General features: G+C 33.4%; 4 protein-coding genes and 1 non-coding gene across 5 annotated transcripts; 2 read left to right on the forward strand and 3 right to left on the reverse strand.

Moving 5' to 3' along the window:
* Positions 1–751: 751 nt before the first annotated feature.
* LOC101245712 (trihelix transcription factor PTL-like) lies at positions 752–3,808 on the forward strand. The gene is made up of 2 exons (XM_004249740.5): positions 752–1,317; positions 2,768–3,808. Exons 1-2 carry the CDS (start codon positions 899–901, stop codon positions 3,534–3,536), a joined length of 1,188 nt encoding a protein of 395 aa, XP_004249788.2. The 5' UTR covers positions 752–898; the 3' UTR covers positions 3,537–3,808.
* A 2,930-nt stretch (positions 3,809–6,738) lies between these two features.
* FBA8 (fructose-bisphosphate aldolase) lies at positions 6,739–9,894 on the reverse strand. The gene is made up of 3 exons (NM_001346988.1): positions 9,686–9,894; positions 7,945–8,172; positions 6,739–7,814 (listed from the first exon to the last, which is right to left on the reverse strand). Exons 1-3 carry the CDS (start codon positions 9,711–9,713, stop codon positions 6,994–6,996), a joined length of 1,077 nt encoding a protein of 358 aa, NP_001333917.1. The 5' UTR covers positions 9,714–9,894; the 3' UTR covers positions 6,739–6,993.
* A 1,532-nt stretch (positions 9,895–11,426) lies between these two features.
* TRNAL-AAG (transfer RNA leucine (anticodon AAG)) lies at positions 11,427–11,507 on the reverse strand. The gene has a single exon. It is a non-coding gene; the product is annotated as a tRNA-Leu (tRNA).
* Positions 11,508–13,118: 1,611 nt separating this feature from the next.
* On the forward strand, positions 13,119–15,016 carry LOC101262762 (phytosulfokine precursor protein). Its single transcript, NM_001346989.1, is given in 3 exon segments — positions 13,119–13,297; positions 13,809–13,876; positions 14,738–15,016. Coding segments are annotated over 3 exon segments (279 nt in total). The 5' UTR covers positions 13,119–13,197; the 3' UTR covers positions 14,849–15,016.
* Positions 15,017–15,757: 741 nt separating this feature from the next.
* Positions 15,758–26,759, reverse strand: LOC101246003 (polyadenylation and cleavage factor homolog 4). Its single transcript, XM_010313940.4, has 7 exons — positions 26,102–26,759; positions 23,658–23,759; positions 23,092–23,346; positions 20,516–20,617; positions 20,031–20,432; positions 17,391–19,292; positions 15,758–16,555 (listed from the first exon to the last, which is right to left on the reverse strand). Exons 1-7 carry the CDS (start codon positions 26,483–26,485, stop codon positions 16,520–16,522), a joined length of 3,183 nt encoding a protein of 1,060 aa, XP_010312242.2. The 5' UTR covers positions 26,486–26,759; the 3' UTR covers positions 15,758–16,519.
* Between the last annotated feature and the right edge of the window lie 722 nt (positions 26,760–27,481).

Consider the following 27,481-nt stretch of genomic DNA (forward strand, 5'->3'; position numbering starts at 1 on the left):
ATTCACCTCTCTCCCACTCTCTGACCTCTCTTGCTCGCCTCTCTCCTCCCGTTCCCAATCTCGCTTGTCATTTATACAAATGTATATGTATAATATACAATTATATATATATATACAAGTTATCTCTCTCCCACTCTCTGCGCTCTCTTGATCGCCTCTCTCGATCTCACTCGCCTCTCTCCTCTCTCTCCCATTCTCCTCCCTCTCCCAATTTCTCTTGCCATATATACAATTACATAAGTATAATATACAATTATCTAACCAATATACATATACAATTCACCTTTCTCCCACTCTTTTCCCCCCTCTCTCTCCTCTCTCTCCCAGTCTCCCTCGCCTCTCTCTCCTCCAAATAACATGTAGCTACAAATTATAATTATCAAACTATAGCTATAGAGAGTAATTAATTATTTTTAAATTTCCTTTAAGTTAATTAGTTATCCAAGTAGATAGTGATTTATAAATAGACTATCAATAATTCAGAGACGAAACTAATAATTTACTTTAAATTTAAAAACATTTTCAATAATTATCCGTTAAAATGTATTAAAATGAACCCCGAAAACCTTACTAGCTCCACCTCTGCATGTACATCCAGAAGCAACAGAAAGAAAAAGAAAAAAAAAGTGAATAAGCTTTTACATTGCAGCTGCCTGTGAACAGTGAAAAATGGGTCCATATATATTCATTCCTTTATAGCTCCCCTTTTTATATACTCTCAAATTTATACTTTTTAAAAAAAATTAAATTCGACACGATCCGGGTCAGCCGCTTCTATTATCATCTCATTTCTCTTACTTTCTGTCACGTTAATATTTGATTTTAAGCCACTAATTTTAAATTCTTCATACCTCCCAAACAACTGCGCTGCAGCTTTTTTCGATTTCGGAGGAAGAAAATGGATGATGACAATCAGTATGGTATGATGGATCTAACGCAGTACCTAAATGGAAGGCCTTTATTTTCTTCAGTTTCACCAAATCTGACACCAGATTTATTATGTAGTAACCAACATTTCGATATGTTAATGACTTCTACTACTACTACTACAACTACTACTCATGTGCCTCAACACGAAGACTATTTTCCTCGTCATCATCATTATCATTATCATCACGGGTTTCATCCCGAATCTAGCACCGTGGTGGCAGGTAGTACTGTTAGTCGTGGGTGCGCGTTAAGCGCGATGGAGACGGAGGGTGGAAATGGGAGGTGGCCAAGGCAAGAGACACTTAAACTACTTGAAGTTAGATCACAACTTGATTCTAAGTTCAAAGAAGCTATTCAAAAAGGTCCTCTTTGGGATGAAGTCTCTAGGTAACAAATTCTTTTAACCTAATTCTAATTTGTATGAAAACAAATTGCGTGACAGACTACTTTTTAATTACTTAATTATATTATGTCTCGCGATTGCTATTACTAAAACATAATTCATTTTCTTTCTGAGATCGGTTAGAAATTGCTTGTAGAAACTAAACAGAGGTGAAGTCACGAATTTTACTAAGGATGTGTCTTAAAATATACCGTATTAGTAAATATACATGTACAAAAAGTAAATTTTGTACCATATATGTAGCATAATCTTCTGTATTTACGGCATAATCTTTCGATTTTCAACTAATTACTCTTCACTATTCTGAACATTCTTGGAAAATCTGCATATTTGACTGTGTATTTTGAATTACTTAATTATATTATTTCTAATGATTATTACTAATACTACTAAAACACTTTGTAGTATTTCTTATGGAATTTTCCTTTGAAGTCTATGAGAAATTGCTTGTCGAAACTAATAGAATTGGAGTCAGAAATTTTATCAAAAATACTTACAATATATTGTAATTACATATATATAGAAAAGTAAATAATTCTTTATATTTATTGCATAATTTTTCGATAAAGATATTCAACTAATTACTGTTCGCTATTTCCGATGGAAAATAGCAGATTTTTTTGATAGTTTGAGCGCTAAAATTTAACTATATACTAGTTTAATTTACCTATTATTCCTCCTTTATTTTTAATTTCTAGATAGGCAAGCAACCTCTTGAGTAAATTAATTAATTTGGTTACTATTTTTGTGTAAGAAAATGACACTGAAGTTGAAGAATGAGGTGTACTTATTTTCACCTTCTTCTTTTTTTTTCTGATAATTTATCAGCACATAATTTGAGAATGAGTAGTCTTATTAATTTAAAGGACACTTTTTTTACTTCATTTTAGTTAAAGAAAAAATGGCAGAACATCTTTTGGAAGGCCAAGTACACTATTTTATCATGCTTATGTCAATATCACTTGAACTTGATGCATCATTTGGTTTTAGGGCTCCGATCTTAATTTCTTCGTCTCTCTCTTTTAATTTATATGATACTATATTTTCTTAACGAGTAACTTTAGATATCTCGTTTTACTATTATGATCACATTAAACTTAAAAAAAGAAAAAATACGTAAAACTAAAATCAAACCAAAATATTCATGGGGCGTAACCTTAATTAATAACATTCTTTTATAATCATGGTCGGTTTGATTCGATTCTTTTTATGCTTTGGTTCAATTTTTTTGATTTTTCATGAACATCCCTAACTGACTGGTTTATAAGTTCTATAGGTTTTGCTCATGTGTTACAAAGTCTTACTTGATTGATTGAAACCTCGTATCTAGTCAAATAATGTTATATAGAATAAAATTGACTAGATATTAAGTATATTACAATATTCAATAATTATGCTTCTGATTTAGTTTCATCTATTTATTTTTTTAATTAGGATTATGTCTGAGGAATATGGATATCAAAGAAGTGGGAAAAAGTGTAGGGAGAAATTTGAGAATTTGTACAAATACTACAAGAAGACTAAAGATGGGAAAGCTGGTAGACAAGATGGTAAACATTATAGATACTTTAGACAACTTGAAGCTCTTTATGGTAAAACAAGTAACACAATTAATACAAACACATTTCATCAATATCAAGTACACTACAATCAACAACCTCATCATTGTCCCAAGGTATCTGACGACAATCTCTATGATTCCTCTGATTCTGATGACTTAGATAATTCGTCTAATGATGATTCAAAGAGGAAGAATAGTAAGAAAAAAGGGAAAAGGAGTTGGAAAGGTATGATAAGTGATTTTATGGACATACAAATGAGGAAATTAATGGAAAAACAAGATATTTGGTTAGAGAAAATGATGAAGACAATTGAAGATAAGGAAAAAGAGAGGATTTTAAGGGAAGAAGAATGGAGGAAAAAAGAGGAAATTAGGTTAGAAAAACAACAAAAATTTTGGGCTGATGAGAGAGCATGGATTGAAGAGCGCGACGCAGTTTTAATCGATACGTTACGTAGATTAAATGGAGAAAAAATCGTGATGAATAGTACTATAAATTATAATGATGAATATGGTTCAATGTCTTATTGTAACAAGAAGCAAAAGGAAATGAATTCATTGAGTTCATATTGTGAAACATCAAGACATGTGCCAAATATTCATGATACAATGGATGATGGCTATATTGCTCGGATTCTTTGAAAGTGTAGTATCGCATGTTTCAGGATCTGACACAAATAAGATAATATTTTTGGAGAGTCTGAACCAGAAAAAGAGTTTGTGATAGGAGGTAAGTAGTTTAAATTTGACTATGTTATTTTTGTTTTATTGAGGATGCTAGTTGATTAATTTTTATTTTTTTTTGTGGAATTTAGAGGGATTGAAGTTGACTAATTCTAGGAGATTAGATTTGGATCTATTTATATCTAAATTTTTAATTACTTTTAGACATTCTTTTGAGATTTTTTTCTTCATATTTGTTGGTCTGATGTGCTTAATTTTTCTTCAATTTTTTTTTCTCTTTTTAATTTGTTGGTTTAGTTTCCTCCTAGCTTCTAGTTGGATTTGCTAATCATATAATTAATCTTCAAATGCCTTTTAATATTCATTTTCTAACTTGAACATGCTTGAATAATTTGGTATTCTTCCTTAATTAATATCACTAATTTTCAAGGACTTTGTAAAGTGGTGAAACACATCACACAATATTTACAGAAAGCTTTAATTTCTTATAACTTTTCTACACATTATTTATAAAAAGAAAAGTCACACTAGATAAAATATTTTTAGGAAAGTTTTTTAAAATGTGGAATTTGAAATCTTAAAAATGAGATTTTGTTATCTATATATGGAACAGATAAAGATGACATGATAGTTTATTTGTATCATGATTTTTTAATAATCGTAGTTACATACTCTTACCAACCCTTAGCAATTGAATCGAGTTTATTTAAATTTAATATTTTCGGTATGGATCATAAATTTATGCGTAAAAAATTATTTGAAATCAATTCAATGCTAAATATTATTCAAGCAGTTTGTGTATCTTATTTTAAAATGACTAAAATCATGGGTGAATTCAAATTATTCTACATACTTCATCTTCTTTTTTCAATAAGAAAAAATATCTTCTATCAAGATTTTCCATACCCGGTATCTATAATCAGTAGAGGATTTAGAATTTCCATTCAGAGGCGTTAATGATTGTCGGTATCAACAACCAAAGTGGATCTATTATTTTCATTAACGGGTGTCAATGTTTGTAATAAAAGTATGGCTATAACACACGACCTAAAGCAATTTTTCACAATACCTTAACCATAAGACTAAAATTTTAACTTGTGTCAAGTAACGTCAATACTTAAAATTTAATATTTATATACAATATAAATTTTTCACGAAAAAACATCGCTTGACACCGTTGAGTACGGGTAGATCCGGCCCGGCCCACAACTCAAACCCAAATTCCATTTCACCACAACTGTCTTTTAAGTTTATAATTGCTAAGAAATTGATACATACAATACAAATATTACTATATATATTCTCACCTCAATGAATTGTTTAATCAATGATAAATTAATATCATTTAAGGGGGAGTAAATATTTAACCATTTATACTATGGTTTGCAGGGCTTAATTACATACTATGGTCAGATTTTCCAATTTGGATAATAAGGTGAAAACTAAAATAAGTACCTTTGTTATAGTATATCACAGTTACTTGTCAAATCAATGCCATCATCCATGCATATAAAATATTTCTTTCTTTTTTTATGACACAAAAATTCATCAATTTTTTTATGAATATTTGTTTAGCAACTTGTTTGGAGTGAATATAAATTGTTTTGGTGATTTTAGAAAACATTGGAAGAAGACAATTTATTTCATGAGAAAAGAATTAAACAGAGAATAAAGCTAGGGAACTGATTGATCAGTTTTGCCATTTCTAGTCATCTTGTAAATCCAGAGGGGATGCTTCTTTCCTCCGTCACAGTTTACGTGACACATTTTAAATTTTGAGATTTAAATAAATTTATCTTTGATCGTTATTTTTTAGTATAACTTTCAATATTTTGAATTGTTAATCATTGTGACTTGCAGTATATTTTACATAGTTTACAAACATATAAATTTATTTCAAAAAAATTGAAGATTTCATGCGCAAATTTTCTCTTCAATCAAGCTTAAATCATCTTAATCTCGAAAAATGAAATGTGTCACATAAACTGAAATATAGAAAATATTTTTTAACTACATCCGTTATTTTAGTTTGTTTGTCTCATTTTAGCTGGGCACGAATTTTTAAGAAATAACAAAGGAACCTCCAAGTTTTGTGGTGTTGAACTTGAAAAAATATTCTTTAATTTTGTAATTTAAATCTATCATGAAAAAAGATAGTATTAAAAAAGGGGATAATGCCCAAGTACCCCCTCAACCTATGCCCGAAATCTCAGAGACACACTTATACTATACTAAGGTCTTATTACCCCTGAACTTATTTAATTAATAATTTTTTACCCTTTTTAGCTTACGTGGCACTATCTTGTGGGCCCAACAATGATTGACTTTTTTTTCAAACTAGTGCCACGTAAGCTAAAAAAGGGTAGAAAATTACTTATAAAATAAGTTCACAGGAGTAATAGAACCTTAGTATAGTATAAGTGTGTCTTTAGAATTTCGGGCATATCTTGAGGGGTACTTGTGCATTTTCCTTTTAAAAAGTTATCAAAAAAAAAATATATTTTTTTAAGAGACAAAAAAAAATAAAACGAACAAATTGAAGCAGAGAAGTCAAAACTATCCACAAGAATGGCTGATCAGAAACGCTATCAGTAATTCAGCACTATTCATTAATACACTGAAGACAGATCGGAAGAGAAAAAGAACCTTTAATATGTAGTATTGTTGATCTGCCAACATCTTACACTATTCAGAAACAGATCTCTGCAAACAATAGTTTCTCACACTATTCATCTAAATCATGCATGTAATAATAACATATTCAATACGATTTCATAAGATTTGTATTTTAACTAGGGGATATTTTTTATCGGAACTCTATTGAGGAATTTTTTTTTTAAAAAAAAAACGCTATTCAATTACTTAAGAGGGGCGATAGTTTGCTTAAATACAAATTATGTTTCAGTTTTCTCAAGATACTGTACCTGATACATGACTCAATCCAAACACAGAGAAGCCTGGGGTTAATTTTTTTGATGGATAGCCAGTTCTGTTTTTGGTAAGACTAGTCCGTTATGCACTTTAAGTGAGTTTGAGTCTGCTTGATCGAATGTAAGATTGGCCTTATGAGTAGGGACTTGAGATACAGGGTACGTTCATTGTAGATCTATGAACTCAAACTAGAATTATTTGAAAATGAAGTAACATAAAGATCATGATATGCAAAAACCAAAGATTAATATGTAAAACCCCAACAGGGAATAAATCCGATAACATAATCTAGATTAACACACTAATAAAGACCCCTACAATGTCACAAAGCCGACGTTTCTCAAGCTTTTATTGAACAAATCGTGTGACAAAAAGAAAAGACTAGCACACTATGACCGGTAAAAGACACTTCTAGTAAACCATCTTGCAAAACCTCATCATCAAAACAGAAACCAAAAAGAGAGCGAGGGAACCGAATAATGTCCTAATACTTGTAGTCCTTGACGTGAAGGCTCTCGGAAGCACCGTCGCCCAAGTTGGAACTACCGGCATACTTTCCAAGGGTAGCCTCAGAGTTGGCCTTGCACCTTGTGAGAAGTGCAGCTTGGGCCTTCCCGATATTCTCCACCTTTCCTGACCAGGCCTTGAGGGTGCTCTGTTGGAGAGCACGTCCGAAGGAGAAGGAGAGGGTCCAGGGCTTCTTGGTTTGAAGTTTGTTCATGGCGTTGAGGTTGCGGGTAGCCTCTTCCTCACTCTGACCACCAGACAGGAAAACCACAGCAGGAACAGCAGCTGGCATTGTTCGCTGCAAGGCACGTACGGTGTACTCCGCAATGACCTCTGGTGCAACTTTAGGGGCATCAGATCCGGGAGTGACCATGTTGGGCTTCAACAATGTACCCTCGAGGAGGACATGGTGGTCATTGAGGGCCTTGTAGCAAGCAGCAAGAACACGCTCTGTGACATCAGCACACTTGTTAATGTCATGGGATCCATCAACAAGGATCTCAGGCTCAACAATGGGGACAAGACCGTTTTGCTGGCAGATGATGGCATATCTGGCAAGGCCATTGGCATTATCATTGATAGCGAGCTGAGATGGCTCATTGGCACCAATCTTGAGCACTGCACGCCATTTGGCAAACCTAGCACCGGCTTCATAGTACTTTTGGCAGCGCTCCGCAAGGCCATCAAGACCCTGGGTAGTTGTCTCACCATTGGTTCCGGGAAGCTCTACGGTACCCTTGTCGACTTTAATTCCAGGGAGGACTCCACCCTCCTTCATAACATCAACAAAAGGCTTGCCTGCAGATGCAAGTAAAAACTGTCAGAATATAATAATGTAAAATATCGAAGTGCAATTACCAGATAAGCTCAAGATTATTGATCCATTTTCCACATACAAAAATAGACATTAGAATTCATATAAACGTACCAGCTGCTGTCTTCTGATAAAGGGTTTCCTCGAACAAGATAATTCCACTAAGGTACTGAAGAGCTCCAGGTGCGCAGAAGAGCAGCTCTCGAAGAGCCCTCCTGTTTGACTCGACATTCTCAACATTAATGCTGGATAGACGCTTGCCAATTGTACCAGTAGACTCGTCAGCAGCAAGGATACCCTTACCAGGGGTAGCTATGTATGCAGCATTCTTGATCAGTTCATCTGCATCAATTCCAATATCCATTTTACGTGAGTACTACTTGACACTAACAGATCAGTTAATTTCATTCCAAACTGAAAGTTAAAGCATAAACTACAAAAGGTAGGTATATCGATACTATTAGATCAGTTGATCAATAAACGCCAATTGGCAGGAAACAACATTCCCAATTTAAACAGTCTTCAAAGGCGGCAGATTAATAACACCATAGAGCAAACAAGCTGTGAAGCACAAACACACGAAGGCAGAGTGAGTTGCAGATAAATTGAATAGCAAGGATCTACAATTGGAGCGAATGGTGCAAAAACAAGCATAATACACTCATCAAATTTTTTCAAATATCTTTCTTTATGACGAGCATATCAACCATCAAGCCCCTCAAAAGTTCGACTGTTCACTTCCCTTATTTTTACAAGTCAAAAGAGCTAAAAGGCTTTCACTTTTACATCAAAATGAACTAATTTTACTTCTCATAACAGATACTACTTAATAGAAAACAAATCACAACATTACAAAAAGGAAAAAAGAACAAACATTGACACTTCTGAGAGAATATGCGTATTTGACATTTTTAATATAAATTCAGACAAAATGAAATTTTATATTTTTAAAATTTAAGAAAAGATGTCCTAAAGAATGCAGAAAATATAGTTCGTCCTCGCACTGGATTACTCATTCTAATTATAACAATAGAGTATTAAAAGAGTATAAACAACACTCTCACGCAAGAGATCTAGTGAGCGAACTCGCTAATGAGGGCTAAACAACTAGATCAAACTTCAACAAAACAAAACAAAAAGAGCACAACTAGAAAAATGTCTAAATACATGCAGAAAACTAAGTAACTTCGTCCTCGCAATGAATAATTTGTTATAATTGAAACAATAGAGTATTGGAAAGAGTATAAAACACTCTCACACAAGAGATCCAAGAATGGGAAGGGCTAAACAACTAGATCAAACTTCAACGAAACAAAACAAAAACAGCACAACTACAAAAAGGTCCAAATACATGCAGAAAACTAAGTAATTTCACCCTCGCATTGAATAATTCATTCTAATTGAAACAATAGAGTATTGTAAAGAGTATAAAAACTCTAACGCGAGAGATCCAGGAAAGGACCTCGCTGCCAATGATCAAACTTGAACAAAACAAAACAGAAACAGCACAACTAGAAAAACGCCCAAATACATGCAGAAAACTAAGTAAATTCGCCCTCGCACTGAATAATACATTCTAATTGAAACAATAGAGTAGTGCAAAGAGTATAAACACACTAACGCAAGATCCAGGAAGGAACCATCGGTAATGAAGGACTAAACAACTAAATCAAAACAAAACAAAATGAGCACAAATAAAAAAAGCAAAAATCAACCACTACGATCTAAAAACTAAAATGCAAACCAACCAGATCTGGATCTATGAGCAGAAGACACAGATTTAGGATCAAAATAAGCAAAATTAAAAATCAGTTCATTATTTGTGAAGGAATGAAGATTGAGTGTGAAGTTTTACCGGCGTATTTTCCCTTGTAGCACGACATTGTTATTGCTTCGACGATGAAGAAGAGTGTAGAAGAGAAGTTTTGCAGAGAGAGAGAGATCACAGACAAATGGAGGAGTGGGAAAATTTAGGTTTAATACAGCGTTCGCATCGGTGTTATCGCCAATTTTCGACCCCTTCTGCACGAAAATAGCGGATCTTTATTTACCCTTTTACCCTCTACAAACTCGTGTTTCGTTTTTTTTTTATTTATAGAAAATGACTCGAAACTATCGTAAATTCTATGTACATATTTTTGGAATATTGATACTCTTGTTAATCAGAAACTAAGGCATATAATATCATTTTCACTAATCGATAAACATGTGTCATCATCTTATCAACTGGTTCAACGGATAAGATTGCACTATGTGTCCCTGTTTCGTCTTCTGTTAGAGTGAAAGGTATATGTGATCTAGTTTTTGGATGACAAGGACACCACCGTCTCAAAAGTACAACTAAGGATATCTGTATATCATTTACGATAATTTAAAAATATATTTGTCTTTTAACCCTTTCTTTTTTTACTTAATATTCGATATTCAAATTACCATTTGACGATATTCATATTCTGGAGTATAAATTTTAATTCATATGTTGGGTGAAAGCAAAAACAACTTAGTAACTATAGAGCCTTGAATCTAAGATCGATGGTTAAATAATAAAAACCCACCATGCCAATACAATTCTTGTTTTTTTTTCTTTAAAAACTCGTGTTGTTTGCGTCTTTCAAATATTCTTTTTTTTAAAATACAGCCAAATTCATGAATTACACTTTTGTTTTGATGGTTGTTACGATATACTCGTATCTCATGTTAATTGATCGTTAATATAAATTAAGAAATTATTAATAAAAAACTTTTTATATTTATTTTTGTAAGTGTTCACATTTGTTTTTGTATTATTGTCAAAAAGTTTTTTAAGGTATGAATTATAAATTTATTTTTTATTTATGATGAATTCTTAATATGCGTATAAAAAGAAAAATGATCAACTAATATGAGGCCAAGATATTATCTTAATGAATATAGTATTAGAACAAATATTTATTTTTTAGAATTTATTTTGTAAATTTTTATTGGATGTGATGTTACTGTTGAAAATCAAAACTTCTATTACAGGCAAATAATCATTAATTATGGAAATTCAAGCTATATTCAAATATTTAAGGCTAATAGCATATAGTTTCAATACATTTAACAATCTTTAATTCAAATGTTCTTTAGTTTATTTTAGAAAGAATAATTGGTTTTTTAATTTAAACTTTCCACACCTATTTAAAAACATAAAACTAAAGAACATTTCAATACATAATTATAATATTTTAAAAATTCTTTACGTTCTTAATCTTCGTGATAAATCAAATTTTAAAAATAGGTTATTTAATTTGAAATGTATGAAGCATCTTCATTTATAGTTTTTATTTGCACAAAAATATTGACCATGTGTTAGATTTCGAAGTCATTAGTAAGATTTTGTGCACTAGAAGAATTAAGTGAAGATTTTAATTTAATAATAATAAGTAATATATAATAGTAGTACTAATCTTTTTTTCCATAAGCAACAACTCACATAAGTGATGAATAATTTGACAATCACTCTATATTCACAATTAAAACAAATAACCCAAAGATATATTAAACCCAAAGAATATTATTGAGACCTGAGGTATTGAAGATGATGGACAAAGAAGTTAAAACGAAGAAAAAAAAAATGTTGAGAGTGGGATTTGAACCCACGCCCTTTCGGACCAGAACCTTAATCTGGCGCCTTAGACCAACTCGGCCATCTCAACATATTATTAATTCTTTGACTTATGATTTAAAAATAAACCACTACGTTAAATCATTTCTATTATGAATTATTGACAATATATGATGTTATTACATTATAACTAGTTAGTTACAAGATAAGTTCTAATTAGAACTAGTACTTTTTGTCTTTTATAGGAGTGATATTCTAAAATCTATGAAAAATCAAATATGCAATGTATGTATCAAGAAAAAAAAATTGATGTGGTACATTTAATCTCTTTAAGCAATTTCTTATTTTAACACGTATTTATATAAGTAGGAAAATTCTTTCATAATTCATATCTCCACAAACACATATATGTGACGTTTTTTGTGGAGGACAGACTGATAAGGACGGATCAAATAAGATTGATAGATTTTTGAAGATGAGGTTATATTGTATTTTAAACGAATCTTACATTGAAATATAGATAAAAAAACAAGTGAAGAGTTTAATAAGACATAACTCAAGTTCACATGATACACACACTTTTAATCAGAATTTAGTGTGACTCGACATTAAAAGAAAAACACAATTATATCTAGATCTAAAAGCTCAAAGTAAACAATATGTATCGTGATCTTGAATCGTGTCAATAAGATATAATCAACTACAATTCAAACTTCGTGATTAACACTTGACAATACGATATTTATAAATTGTTCTTGACCCTGTTTGAATTTTGACTTTTAACATATATTTTCAAAAAGAAGGAGTTATTAATTTATTTGAAAGTGTATATTCTCAATAAATTCCATATGTCATGGATTATTCAAAGTTAAAATGGATTTTACCAAACTAATTAAGGTACCTTAGAAAAATATTTTATTCAACGAACAAATTTAATTATCTCAATTCACCAAACAATACAAAATAGTAAGATCTTTATTCTATCTCAACTTATGTTACACACTTTTTAGTTCATATGAAAGAAAATGTAAGTCTTTCATAATTTAAAAATAGCTAACTTTAATTTTTTTCCCCTTTATTCTTAGTAATAAAAATAAAATAAAATAAAATAAAATATTTATAGTCATACAAAAAAAAAAAAAAATATTTATAGTCATACAAATTTGAACATCTTTTTTTTTAAAAATCAAATTAAACCACATGGCATACTTCATTTATGACTAGTTAACTCTAGAATAAGCAAAAACGTGACTATTTTTACTTTTGTTGTAAAGATATTTTCTTTTATCTCAAAAGTAAAATCGTTATTTACTTATTTTTTAAAGGAAAAATACATAAGTATTTTTGATTTTATTATTTTATAAATTATTTTTATAAATATTCTTTTATATTTTTTATCTAATGATACTATCAACTAGATAATTTAAAATTTTTAATTAATATGAGTCAAATCCAGAAGATATTATCACAATAGAATAAAAAATTATTTATAAAAAATTCTAAATAATAAAATACTTATATAAATGTGTCTGTAAAATTTTTAATATAGATTAAGAATACTCAACATTTTCCTTTTTTTCTTAAAAATGGAAAAGAAAACAAAATACTATTTTCCATCATGTGACTTTTGCCAAACTCTTTAGTGCCATTCTATCTAAATTATCGTTTGCTATTTATACATACTCCCTTCACCATTAATACTATATATTATAATTTTTCTCTTCAATATTCACTCATTTCTCTCTCACACACAAGAAATTTAAAGAAGAAGATTAATCTCAATGAAGCCTATTATTAATTCATCTCTTATTTCATCTTTCATTATACTACTACTCATTTCGCAAATAGTATCGGTTCGTCTACCTCCTACAACTATTCAAGGTACGGATAACTTCTATTGTTAAACAGTAAAAAATTCTGGCTAATGTTATTTAGCGATGAATTACTTAAAAATGTTAATCATGTGTTTTTGAGCGATAGATTAATAATGAATTTCTTTGCTAATTCATTTTCTTTCTATCTTTTGTTTTGTTTGTGTAGAGTCTCTTTCTCGCTAATTTTATTTAGCGATAAATTACTAAAAACTATTAATTACATGTTTTTGAGCTATAGATTAACAATTAATTTCATTGCTAATTCCTTTTCTTTCTGTCTTTTGTCTTGTTTGTGTAGAGTCCCTTTCTTGCTAATTCTATTTAGCTATGAATAACTAAAAATTGTTAATTACATGTTTTTGAGCAATAGATTAACAATGAATTTCGTTGCTAATTCCTTTTCTCTCTATCTTTTTGTTTTGTTTGTGTATAGTCCCTTTATTTATTTTGTAACGCTTATAATTAAGGTCCAATTATGAAATAAATTATCATTAATGATTAATATGATTTTCATATAGATAACAACAAGATTGAAGCTAATGGGATTATTCATTCAATTCCCACACAAGAAGACGACTTCACCAATGTAAGTTTTTTTTTTTCAACTTTGATTTTGCTTTTAATGATTTCGATTGTGTGTATAAATTAAAAGATTCATTTTCCATTAATTTTGTTGAAAAATATAATTAATTAAACAAAAATATGTCATTTCTGGGGCTTAACCCTTTTTCTGACACTCCGACGCAACGTAACATAATATCAGAACAAATATATATTTTGAATTTAAATTCAGTATAAAAAAAAATCAGATTAACATGAGAGGCGCGTTAAAAGACATAAATAATAAATATTGAAAGTAACATTTACACCATCCTTCTGAAATAATTATTGCTTAAAAAATTCAAGACAATAAATTAATAATTATTTTCAACTATATTCTCATATTAATAAATTACTTCCTCTTATGTTCAATTCAAAAAAATAATCCAATAAATAAGGTCAACAAATTAATAAATGATTACCTTGTATTTATTATTTTTCTACATGCATGAAAAAAAAAAACTAAAATTGACACTTAATATTTTTTAGTTGTTATTATTATTTTTAGGAATAATGCACAAGTACTCACTCAACCTATGCCCGAAATCTCAGAGCACACTTATACTATACGAAGATCCTATTACCCCTGAACTTATTTTATAAATAATTTTACACCCTTTCCAGCCTACGTGACACTATCTTGTGGGCCCAACGCTGGTTGACTTTTTTTCAAGATAGTAACACGTAGGCCGAAGAGAGGTAAAAAATTACTTATAAAATAAGTTTAGGAGGATAATAAAACCTTAATACAGTATAAATGTGTTTCTAAGATTTCAGACATAGATTGAGGGGTACTTGTACATTTTCTCTTATTTTTAATATATTGTCCTTTATGGTTCTTGAACAGCTGATGGGGATGGAGAAATGTGAAGACAGAGATGAAGTTTGTTTAAACAGAAGGATGGTAGCTGAGGCTCACTTGGATTATATATATACTCAAAACAAACCTAAGCCCTAAAGAGTGATTAAATATCTATCTACATATGAAAGAAGTTTAAATATGATATTTTATACCAACAAAGGTTGTTTTAATTAATTTAATATAAGATGTAGTATTAATCTTTTAATAATGGACTATATGTATTATGAGATATTAACGAGTAATGGAAACTTTTAATTGCTCTTTCATGCGTCTTCACAAGTATATGGTCATTTAACATGTTCCTCCCACTCTTTTTTTTAATCTAGTGTCAAGTGCGGAGTCACCTTATAATGAGGGGTTCATTCGAATTTTCTTTTTCGATAAAAAATTATATTATAATTTATATGGGGTTGAACCTCTATAGACTATTTCTGTGTCTTTTTTTTTTTTTAGATTTTAAACCTCTTTATTGAAAATTTTGATTCCGCCACTCGTGTACTCCATAATATGAAATTGTACAATGTGTTGTCTAATCACCTCTTTCGGTACCTTTTTTGGTCTACATCTACCCCTCTGTCTATCCCTTTTACAATCAACCTTCCGCACCTCATCATTGAAGGGTCTACGCATCTCCTCCTCTTCACATGTCCTAACTCAGTCTAGCCACTAAAACCTCTAAGAAGTCATAAAATTGTACAATAAACTTATCGCTAGTGAGACATAAATTCTCTAGGAACTAAAGTCATCCCGAACATAACTTGAGAAATATCATAATACGAAAATATAAACTTTGTTTTGACATAAATTAAAACCAGCACAAAATAGGGACGAATGTGCAAATGACCCGTCAAGAAGTCCTCTTTTCTAAATCTCTTTGACATCTAATACAAGTGCTCCCTATTTTGTGCAGGATTTTCATTTATGTTATAAGAAACAACAAATAGCAACAGATAATATCGATAATCAATCAACTACAACTCAGTTGCAACTAATTGGAGTCGGCTATATGAAAATTCATCTGTTTTGATTTTGCTCTATTCGGGTCCATAGTGTCGGACCATCAGCTTGAAACAGCATCAAGCAAGAACTTACAACAAGAGTGCATCCCAAATTTAGCTATGCTTTTATCTTACATCCAAAATACACATAATACACCATCCATAAAAAGGGATAATAGCACTAACACCGAAATAAAGAAAGTAACTTCAACTATTTTGCAGCGTCAAATCAGTAACAAGATGTAATGCTTTACTTAAAAAGTTAAACCATAGCTCATAGAGAAGGTGATACAGTAGCTTGCTTAGGGCATAACTCTGATGTTCCAGTTCGAATGGAAATGCAGCTCGATGATTTTGGTTCAGGGGCAACAGTTGCTCAGCAGAGGCGAAGCTGTGATTTCAGCTTTATAGGGGTTCTAAGTTTTAGAACGACAACTTCAAGTGCTAATAACTAGCACTTGGTTTCTAAATTTAATGTTGTACATATTTTATGAACTTTCTAACACATACACTGTTTGAGCAAAGCCTAATGGGTTCAGCCGAACCGCACATGAGCTTCTAACGCCACCATGTTCCTCAGGATGATGTAAGATAACAAAGGATTCAACCGAAATTGGATAACATGATGCCAAAAATGTAAGATTGTCATCATATTATAACTTAAAAGCGAAGCCTAGAAGAGGCTTAACAAGGAAAATGCACAAGTCAGTACAAGTAAATTGTACTGAACCTGGATACCTTAAATTAACATACCCCTGCGCAATTCCTTTTAATCCATGAAATCAGAAAACCAGTCTTCCGACTCCTGCGAAATTGAAACAGTGGTATCAAATGTAAGTTAAGTAATGACAACTAATCCAATCAAGCACAGAAGTAATCACAGCTTGCAGTAACTTGTGCAAAGAAAAAAAAATACCAAAGAACGATATATCAACTATAACAAGCATAATAAAGCAAGTTGGCAATTCCTATGCATAGTTAAAGGAATGACCGATCCCCAGAAATTCTCTGCATTAAGATTCCTCTTCTTTGTGTCAGTGAGTTCCAGTTTTCAACTTAGGCCACAGAAGTCATCTATTTAGAGAACTCAATCAGTATCCTAACCAATAAGCACCGACAACTGAATGAGAAGATAAAAACAAAGACTTAAAGTAAGTCCGCTAACCATTTAAACCTCAATTCAGACACTTAGAGAATTGTATTCACATATAAGCAGAGTTAAAACCAGAATATCAACATCATCCATCAATATTCACATATATCCTGATAGAAAATGATATTCCGTACATTTAACTGTACCTGATGCATGCTGATATTGCAAATCTGTCTTTATTCAATAGCATATAGTGAAATAACTCAACAGCTTATTAATGACAAACAAGTAGATCAAACACCAAAAAGTCACAAAAAATCCAACATAAACTATATGACACCCTTTCACCGAGTTGATTCAGCACAACAATTATCCCCATTTTGTTTATACGCAGTTCAATAAAGCATAAAAATGTTATACTTAATGTTGTTAATACAACACAAACTAAATCAGACCGGTAACTTGGAGTTGAATCTACATAACCATTCTCATTTATTTTATTGATCAGACATGTCAAAGAAAAAATTTATGGATAGAATTGACGTACCTGTTTTATATCATCCTTAAGCATCCAATTTTGAGAACCCTCTGATGTACAGTTCTCATGGACTATACAATTCTGAATACCGCTTTCGTTCAATGAATCATCCATGTAAATAGCTCCTTTGAACATCCACTTGTCACTCTTTTCATCATAAAAATCTTCAAAACCCTGACCACACAAGACACATACACACTGACTTTCATCAGCAGGAACCATAACCTCAGTGCATTCTGATAGTTTGCTAGAAACTCCAGTTGGTCCTGCCAATATACCAGAGTGTGGGATGCTACCGGTTCCATCAATCCATTCCCCAAAATTCAAATACCACCTCCTTTCACTATGCAACAGTTTCCCATCTGGATTCCTTAATGCGTGCCATTCCAAGTGTCTATCGAGCTGCAGTCGGAGCTTAAGTCGAAGACCACATATGCCACATTGATGTGGAACGTCATCAAGAAGTTCACTAATGACACCAGGATTGGACTCCCGAATTACACCTGGTTTAAATGCATCTTCTCTCTCTTCTTTGTTGGACTGAGGTAGTGCAACAGGGATTTTAGCAGCAGGTTTAGAGAGAGACAGCTCATCCTTTTGAGACGAGTAGGTGGGTGAGGTAATCGGAGCAGATACACCAGGAACTGAACTGATGCTTGCAGGAGGACACTGGAACTGAGTTTGTGGAGGTGTCGGTGGAGGAGTTGAAGTTGGAAACTCCTCCTTTGACGCAGATATCAATCCCTTTGCCATCAATGAATTCAAAAGTTTTGCAACAGGATTAGAAGCAGCATTTACCACATTTGGAGCCTGCAATGATTCACTACCTACCGGAGTTGGAGCACTGTCAGGTGGCAGTCGTGGTCGTTCTCCATTTCTCTGGGAATAACTTGGGGGATTTGAAGCATTTCTGTCCGATTGTATGCTCACAACAGAACGTGGAGCCTTTGGTCCAGATGACAAAAGTTGGATAGGAGGACCACTTGGTAAAGGAGACTGTGCACCGGCTTGGGATGACAGAGGCCCCTTATCACGAGAATTAAGTGGTGTGCCGACACTAGAGCTACTATTAAGTACTCCACTCTTCATAACAGCAGCCAACAGACTACTCATACTCGTTTGACTTGAGGATTCAGAGCCATGAAGAATGGAAGGCACAGTGCTAGAATGATCAGCAAAACCAGAAAGCTGAGTGACTATTGACTTTTGGCTGGGAATGGAAAATTCAGATTCAGGACTTTCTTGCTGGATTTTTTCAGGAAAAGAGACATGATGTTCTTCTTGAAAAGATGACATCACGGAAGATGGATTATATCTTGAAGTATGTGATATCTGTGAACTAATTAAATGAGCACTCTGCGATGTCATTGGCAGAACTTGCTTACGGGGATCTAAATTTGACCTCCTCGAAAACTGAGACATTCTTGGATCTGCATGAGATTCAGTCTGTGTATGATACTCGCTAGTACGACTGTTAACTACTTGATTAAAATTGCCGGTTGAGATTGATGGAGACAGAGGAAGCTGACGCCTCGCTGACTCTAAAGATGGAGGGGCAGCTCCCTGAGTTTCTAGCGGTTGCATTATGGTTCCCCTGGATAAACTTGCAGTCTTCGCTATTCCATAACTTGGTGTCCCCTCATGACTTGAATCTTTCTGTGACTGGAATGATTTCCCAACTATGGAATTTGTCGCTGTTGACCCACTGAAAGAGGGTAGATAACCTCTTGGATGATCTGGAGTACTTCGAACAGAAGCCAAATGCCTAGCTTCATCTGACCACATCGATGATATTTGATTCTCGGAAGATTCTTGGCCATTGTCTTCTCTGGAAAAAGAGTCAGCCGAGGCTTCACTTTCAGCCTTTAACCCAAATATGTTTTGGGGTCTCGGATGTTGATTATCTAAGCCCTGCACATTCATGCAAATAACAAGATGAATTGTCCAAACTAGCATGAGGTTCTCTATTCACATTGCAGAAACACCAGACTAAACAACCAAAGAACAAGACAACAAACCACGGAGGAGGTTCATATAAAAAGTCAGACAAAACATCCAATTTGAAATGAATTAAAACCTCTCCACAATCAAATTAAAGCATGATTATATCATTATAACAAAGGTAGCAAATTTTTATTCTGGGAACTACTTAAGTATCCATCCTCAGTTTATCCTAGGTGAGAAGAAAGCTGATATATATCATATAATAAGAAGATTGGTAGGGTAGAGAAGTAATACAATAGGTGCTTTGCGATATCAATAGAGAGAGAGGGATGGAGGGAGAGAGAGAGAGAGAGAGAGAGGCCACAAGGATCAGAAAACTGGGGATTGAAGTTCCTTTTCATGTTTGACAACTAGTAGTCTTACTCAAAACTGAAGTAAAGTTTTTTGAGAATGAGAAGTAGTTGGCTGGTATAATGTGAAAATTATATAAGTGTAACATTTTGAATTTGATGTAGAAACCACATCAGTAGGTTAGATATTGCTGAAAATCTTCAACAAAATAATCAGCAATATTTTCAATTTAGAAGGGATACTCTACCCAGAGCATAATCTACAAGGGAGATGCACTGCAGATGAAGTACAAACAGGTTGCTTTCTTTTTCTGAAGGAGGTGAGGGGCAGAATCAGGTAAATATTCACACTTACAGATTTATATGGTTCTTTGGATGCCCGTTGATCTTTATCTGCACAATTGACATCATCCCACATATACTCCTCTTCATCAGAACTCTGCCAACTCCGACCCATCAACGTATCACTCTGATTGGCAAAGGAGTGTGTCGGTTGTGGATATGCATCAGAGTTTGCTGTATTCTGAGATAGACTTTGGACTCCATGCTTAAGGTCCAAGCCATTTCTTTGAATTATCTTACCATTTGCAAGATTGTACCAAGATTTATCACGTCCCTCTTCCTTTAGCTTTTCACCTGTTATTCTTAATCCAAAGCCAGAACCCCTTGACAAATCAGAAACATATTCAGGATCTCCATATGCTGCACTTGTAGTTTTCTCACGGATTCGCTCATTCAACTGCTCTTTCTGAACAAACTACATATATTGCAATATCAACTGGCTTAGACTCATAGAAGAATCATGCATGTATATGTTAGAAACACATATATACCACACACCTTAGCAGACAGATCGAACCAAGATCTTTCAGAACCTACACTGGTTGCTCTCTCTGGTTTCTGTATGTCCCCTGGAGTGATGTCATCAGCTGATCCTTTTACCTTAATCATAATAAACCACAATAATAAGGATAATTGACCAGGAGAGATATGCGTAAGGAAATTCCTCAGAGCATCATTTATAACAAAAGCATTGATACTACTTGCTTGAACCAGTTTACATGACAGGTTGGCAAAACATCATGCAAAGATCCTTGGGCCTAACTCAACCCCAAAAGCTAGCTCAAAGGGAGGAGGATTGCTCAAGCGTTAAAGTCCACCCACCTCATTAACCACTAATGTGAGACTTTTGACATTCTTCAAGAATTACAGTGAGTACACCAATCAATGAGGATATGAGTATTGAGAACTGATGAGGCGCATTTATATCTGTATTTATGCCTTTTCTCATGTTTGAATTAGTGAATTTTAAGTATTACATGATGTATTCCTCACATATTTGTATAGTTTTGATGATAGATATGCAATGAAGGAGATGAGGAGGAAATACATAAGATTCAAGCAAAAGAGATGCAAGAAATGAAGAAAAAACAGTTGAAGAATAATTGGGCACAAAACAGCCCTGACCATCGCAGCAGTCAAAGTTTTGATCAGTGTGATGCCCCTTCAGAATTTGTTAGGCAGCCTGACCATTCTTTCGCTGTGACTTGAGTACAAAAAGGGGAGGAGCCTGCACACTTTAGACAACGGAACTTCTAGGAGAAAGAGGAGAAAAGAAGAGAAAACTTAAGAATTTAAGGAGTATTCAAGAGATTTAGACTTAAGAGCTTCTTCTAAGCCTTCATCTCTTAATTTTTTGTTATGAACCCGATGAATCTTAACTTTTTTATGGTTGTTTTTACTCCATTTATTGAGTGTCTTTCTCGTAGTTGAGGTTGGCTAAAACCTATGGTTTAATTTTATCTTCCATTGCATGTACTTATTTGACCTCTTGAGGAGTTCATTGATTTGTTATAGATATCAATTTCTCCATCGATTTGATAGTGTGTATGATACTCTTTTTTTGACGACAAGGGAAACTCGCAGCCGCTACCTTTTTGGGTGCGCACAGGGTAAAATCCTGCTCCTATTCAATAGCTCGCAAACCACATAAGAGAGGTAATCCGCAATAGGCAAGCCTGGTGCGACGAGCTCGACCCAGAAGGCAAACCCCTTGCTTTCGCTGGCAAGGGGTTTTGAACTTGAGACCTCCAACATGGAAGTCCCAAGCTCAAACCACTGGGCCACCCCGAAGGGTAGTGTGTATGATATTCTTTTGTTGTTTTATTAATTGATTCTATTCGCGAGAAGCGATTAGTATTTTAACTTAGTTGTGTCACGTAGATATTAGTGTTGACACGCAACACTTAAGCCCTGAAGTGAGGTGCAAAACGTGTTGAGCGCTTCGCCTTATTTTATGAGCGCTTCAGTGACGTTATCTAGGTTCTAAGGCGTGTTTTTCCTTGCCAATGAGCCCGTTCTGAAGAGGTGACACTAAACACTTCACTTTATCATAATTTACTTTCAAGCTCCCGTAGCTCAATTGGTTAGAGAACCCGTTTAGTAAGCGGGAGGTCTTGAGTTCGACTCTTAACGAGAGCAAACTTGCTCAGTCTGTTATCTTTTAATTCTCAAAAAAATATATTTTCAATTCCTTTGGTCATATATTTGTCATTCATGTTTATAATTACTAGGCTTAGACTAAACATTTATATCTTCTCACTTTGCACCTTCTTTCATTAAGCCCACACTTTATTTGTGCTAAAAGCCCCAACGAACCTTAAAGAGTTTTTTTGCGTTTTTTTCCTTCGATAGCAGTGATAGATATTCGAGAGAAGTCTATATATTTCTTTCTTTAGAGAATCATTTAATACTACTTTCGCATCTTTATAAATCTTTTCTTTCTATTAATTGTATAACCTAAAGGAGTACACTAATTATAAAGGATTAGAGGGAACAAATGTATTCGTGAGAAACATTCATATTTTAACGAGGTTTGATGAAAGGAAGTGAAAATCATCAGTTATTCCATATGTGGATTCTTGGTTCAACTCATTTTCCATATGTGGATTCTTGGTTCAACTCATTTATCTCCCGATGTCATAAGGGTTTGTTATTTCTTTTCCAATCATTATCAAGTTTTAAATTATATTTCTAAAATTATCAAATTTCCCAAATAGTATTCAAGCAATACTAATTAGCATATTAGAAACTCAATCCTCGTGGGATCAACATTATCTATACTATCTTTGACAAGCACAAGCTCAATTTAAACACCGGTTTTGCACTCGGCAAGACCACTAATATTTTACCATCTAGACTCCACTACACTGGTGGTCAATAGTTCACTTACCTAACGATTCATCCCAACTCCAAAACAAAATTCTAACTACAGGCACTATCATAAGTGCTCCGCAAACATAAACACACAGGAAAAAAAATCTTTTTCTCCGGATAAGTGTTTCAAAAATAAAATTTGATCGTTAAATCAAACAGAATTTACAAACGTTTTCAAACCAAGCATAGAAAATACTAACTCTGGTTGATTGTTGTAGGCACTGCCTTGCTTCTAAATACTTGGGATTTACATGAATGCTATGTGCAGTCTGTTGAGCCTTCGAATCATCTCTACGTGCTCCTGATGAGGAGCCATTGACACCAGTTGTAAATCCAAGCTCCTTCTCAATAAGTTGAAGCTGCTGTGGAGGGAATACTTTTCTCCAGGTTACAAAAAGACGCTGCATCCCAGAGTGTACCGAAGGTTCTACCTGTCTATAAGCCTTGCAGAAAACCTAAAACATAAAAAGGAAAACCAATAATGACGAAAAAACTTAACAGCCTATTATGCACCAATTAGCACACTTACCAAACTACAGGTATTTACTTATATAAGAGATGAGTAGATGACAGAATGGGTTTCATTTCTACATCTTCATCCATTCGGATGTTTGTTACATCACAGGTGGGAAATTTGAAAAAATAGAAAGCGGACAAGAATATGCAACTAAGCCTTTCTCAGGAACAGAGGCAAGACATAAGAAATTACAAAATTTAAAGAGAAAAAACAGAATCTCAATGAACTGCATATAGATAAAATTCTGACCTCAGGCAGCCTGGCAGCAAAATACTTGATATAATCCCTCCCGATATTCTTCACAATACTGTCCAAAAGATAGAGAGATGGCAGCTTTTGCTCACTAGGAATCTGTAAATGATGTTCAAAGGTAGATTAACATGAGCTCGCCATAGCCATCAAAAGTCAGGTGATACAGAGTAAAAGCAAAGAAAGAGCATGAAAGCAAATTCTCAAAATGATGACGAAAAGCAAACAGCAAGAAAGACAGCATAACCAGTGAATGAAGTAAGAGAAAACTGTTATGCCCTTTCAAATGTGAAGTCCCACAGGACATTCTAATATGCAGGAAGGAGCTACTGGACACTCATACATGTCTATATAATCAGCATACAGAAACTGAGCAGTAACAAGGCTGAAGAATCACCATATACAACCATCTAATATTCAGAAAGATTGACCCTGTATGAACGGAGACTTACTAACATAGGAAACAACTGAATCCACTACCTACAACCAAGAAGAACAACTACACTTCAATCCCGAACTAACTAAAACTGCATTGTAAACTAGTTTTACCTGCATAGTCTTTATTTTACCAATGCAATTTAATGTCGCAAGGAGAACAACCATTCAGAGAATCCAAGATTTTTGATGAGCGGTAGAGTGAGAAACCTGCCTATTTGAAACTTGTCATGAAGCAGCTGTAACTTCTTTCAGACATACCTTCGACCACAAATAGGAAATTGGAAATAAAGATAAGAGACACCTACTTTTATGCTAAGTTAGAGGACTTCAGACACCATCCAGAGATTGGAAGTAGATTCTTCAAGACAACATCAGCTCTTGCTTAAAGGGTTATGCAGAAATCAATATCAGAGTTGCTAGGGGCTCAGTGTGTGTTTATTCTTACCCTTCTAATCTAGAGGGACTGTGCGTTTAATCAATCAAAAACTTAAGAATAGTCCAGCAACCATTGAACAGTGATGAGTTGGAGGTATTTTTGTAGGTCATGAGCCGTATCAGAAAAAAAAAAAGTGAGATCGCATGATTCGAGAATGTAACGAAAGAACGACCCTTTTTGTTGAAATGTTTAGAAACTATGAGGTTTTCTGTCTTCGGTAAAAAGACAGGCAAAACTTTGCTCCTAGTGAATCTAAAGCTCTGACATCTCAATAAAACATGTACACAAAGAAGATTTTCTGCAGCGAGACACTGTTTTGAAAGATCTTATGATTATCATATGTTATTGTCCCAACAAGATTCCATCTCTGTATCACAAGAATTTCACAGAATCAGAGGTGTCACTAGAATTACTTGAAGGTGCATCGTAGGGTCTATTTAGTACAACTCCAAGATAAGTCAATTTGATGAGAAAGATTTACTAACATGTACCATAAGACAGCTTGAAATAAGATCCCCTAGTTACCCTTTAAAACCAAAAGAACCAAGATAAACATAGAAATATCAACTTATTTAAAAAATAAATGGGCTGAGAAAATTGCACAACTGAGAAAAGAAAAATCATTTGAGACAATATGCCCTTTTAACATGGAGAGCACTTCAATACTTTTTCGAACAAATAATAAAAGAAAAGGAATTTATCCTGCATGCATCATTCATACAGGTTAATTCCTGCATATCCTTCATACAGGTTAAGTGTGTAAAACCGGCTCCAATGATACTCTACATAGATGATTATTTACAGACACGCTTCCAACAAGTTCAATTACTAGACAAGTAATAAGAACTGCTTCACGATTATGCGGCTGGAGCATCCTTGTCACTGTTTAAAGTAAAGCAAGACTTAAAGCTGCCTTTTTTCCTTTTGATAACCGTAGTTCTCCGTCCAGATTGACCATACCCCAACTAATTGCACGGGGTACCTGCTACCCTCCCACCAGCACAGAGTACCAGGTGCTTGGACATATGAAAGGAAATCACCTAGTGTTTCTTGTTGGAAACTGTCCTTTTGAGTATCTAACAAGATTAATACAGTTGAAGGGACCTTGAGTTGTCTAAAACCAAGCGGTGACAAATAGTACTTGAAATTCAGCAGATCAGATAACTTTTGCAAGTTTGGACAAATAACTCTAAATTGGATCCACGAGAGCTTACACAATTGATTACTGAAAATAATCACAGTTGAAAATTTGTTTGTGCTCATCATTCAACGTTTGTAAACACAGCAAAGAAATCATTGTGACTGATTACTGATCTCATAAGCATACCATCACAATCACCATACAGAATCAACCATATATTATAGTAAACGACGGAATTGCTTCCACAACCAAATTTCTTTCACTGAAATCCCACATTTGTTACAAACTGTATGCTCTACTTTTCACTATGCAATCACATTTACAACGTGCCAGCTACACTAATCTAAATAATTTAGCACCATAACGTCTACTGAAAACTAATTGAAGTCAATAAACATACATAGAACAGCACTTAGACTGGAATATCACCTCAAGAATGTTCGCGCAGATAATAGCAGCAATGGCCTTCGCATCACGCATATTTTCACCAGCAATAATAGTCAAATTCGTGATTATCGGCTTGGAATTAATAGTGAGCTCTGCTAAGGCTCTCTTGTATTCACTGATAAGCTGTTGTTGCTGCTGGTGTTGCTGCTGATGTTGCGGCTGGTAAGGTTCACAGAGTGGATCACTGTTCTCAGGATCTTCCCAACTATCAATTGCCCGAAACCTCGGGGCAACAGAGCCTGAATTCACAGCCCGTTGTGGGATAAAACTCCCTTCATTTGAAATGCGATTGATTCCAATAGAATCTTCGTTTAATCTGGGTTTTTTTGTATCTGATTCCAGACATGATCTACGAGAACTCTTCATCTCTATGAACCAAAACCAAACCCTAACCCTAAAATGCAAACTATTTTACACCGATTACATCACAAATTGGCAAATAAAAAACAGAAATTTAAACAAACATACACTACTTTTTAACATCTATGATATCAGAATTACAACGAACATTGAATCCAAAAATTTGAGAGGTCGGAGCTTGATCGGCGATTCAAAAACGGAGCAACCGGACGGAATTTGGGGAATTTGGGGGGGGGCAGAGGGGGGTGGGGTGCTCATATGGTTTCAATTGATTTTAGCTGAGAGAAAAAGAGTACTAGCTCTTATATATGCCTGAAAGAGTCCTGGTTTGTAAATTGAGAAATTGACATTTTTTGACCATTTGGATTAGTAAATGGAAAAAATAACTCAAAACTTAAATTTGATGTACTTTTTAAAAAATAATTTTTTGACAAATTATATTTAAGTATAAAAATTATTGAAAATACCCTACTCGTAAGTTTCTTTGTCGTTAAGAAAATAAAAAAGATAAAAAAAAATTAACATCGAAATTCTTCTTTTGCTTTTTCTTACGTGTTTTTCATGAATAATAATCAATTTTGTACTTTTTCGCTATATGTACAAACTTGACAGAGTTAAGTTATATTGAGAAAACCGTTTTATTTCAATCAATGAAGAATATTTGAACTGAATAAATCTATTTATTTCATGTTGGATTTAACGTAAATTATCTCCTGCCCATTAGAACAATTTGAAATAAGGAAAACTTATATAAATATACTATATTTAAAAAAATATTTATCATTTATATCAATAATATTTTTTTCACTTTAGTCACTTTAAATACATTTATAATACGGTTTAATGCATATTACAGAGAATAATTTATTATTAACATATAATACAATGTTTTCTCATAGATAATACTTTTGTCACACATTTTAATACACTACTTATGATACAATATGTCAATTTCTTACCAAACAAGCATAATATATTTTAAAAAAACAGTTATATTGCATA

The sequence above is a fragment of the Solanum lycopersicum genome, chromosome 10 (genome assembly GCF_036512215.1).
Source record: "Solanum lycopersicum chromosome 10, SLM_r2.1".
Taxonomy (NCBI): Eukaryota; Viridiplantae; Streptophyta; class Magnoliopsida; order Solanales; family Solanaceae; genus Solanum; species Solanum lycopersicum.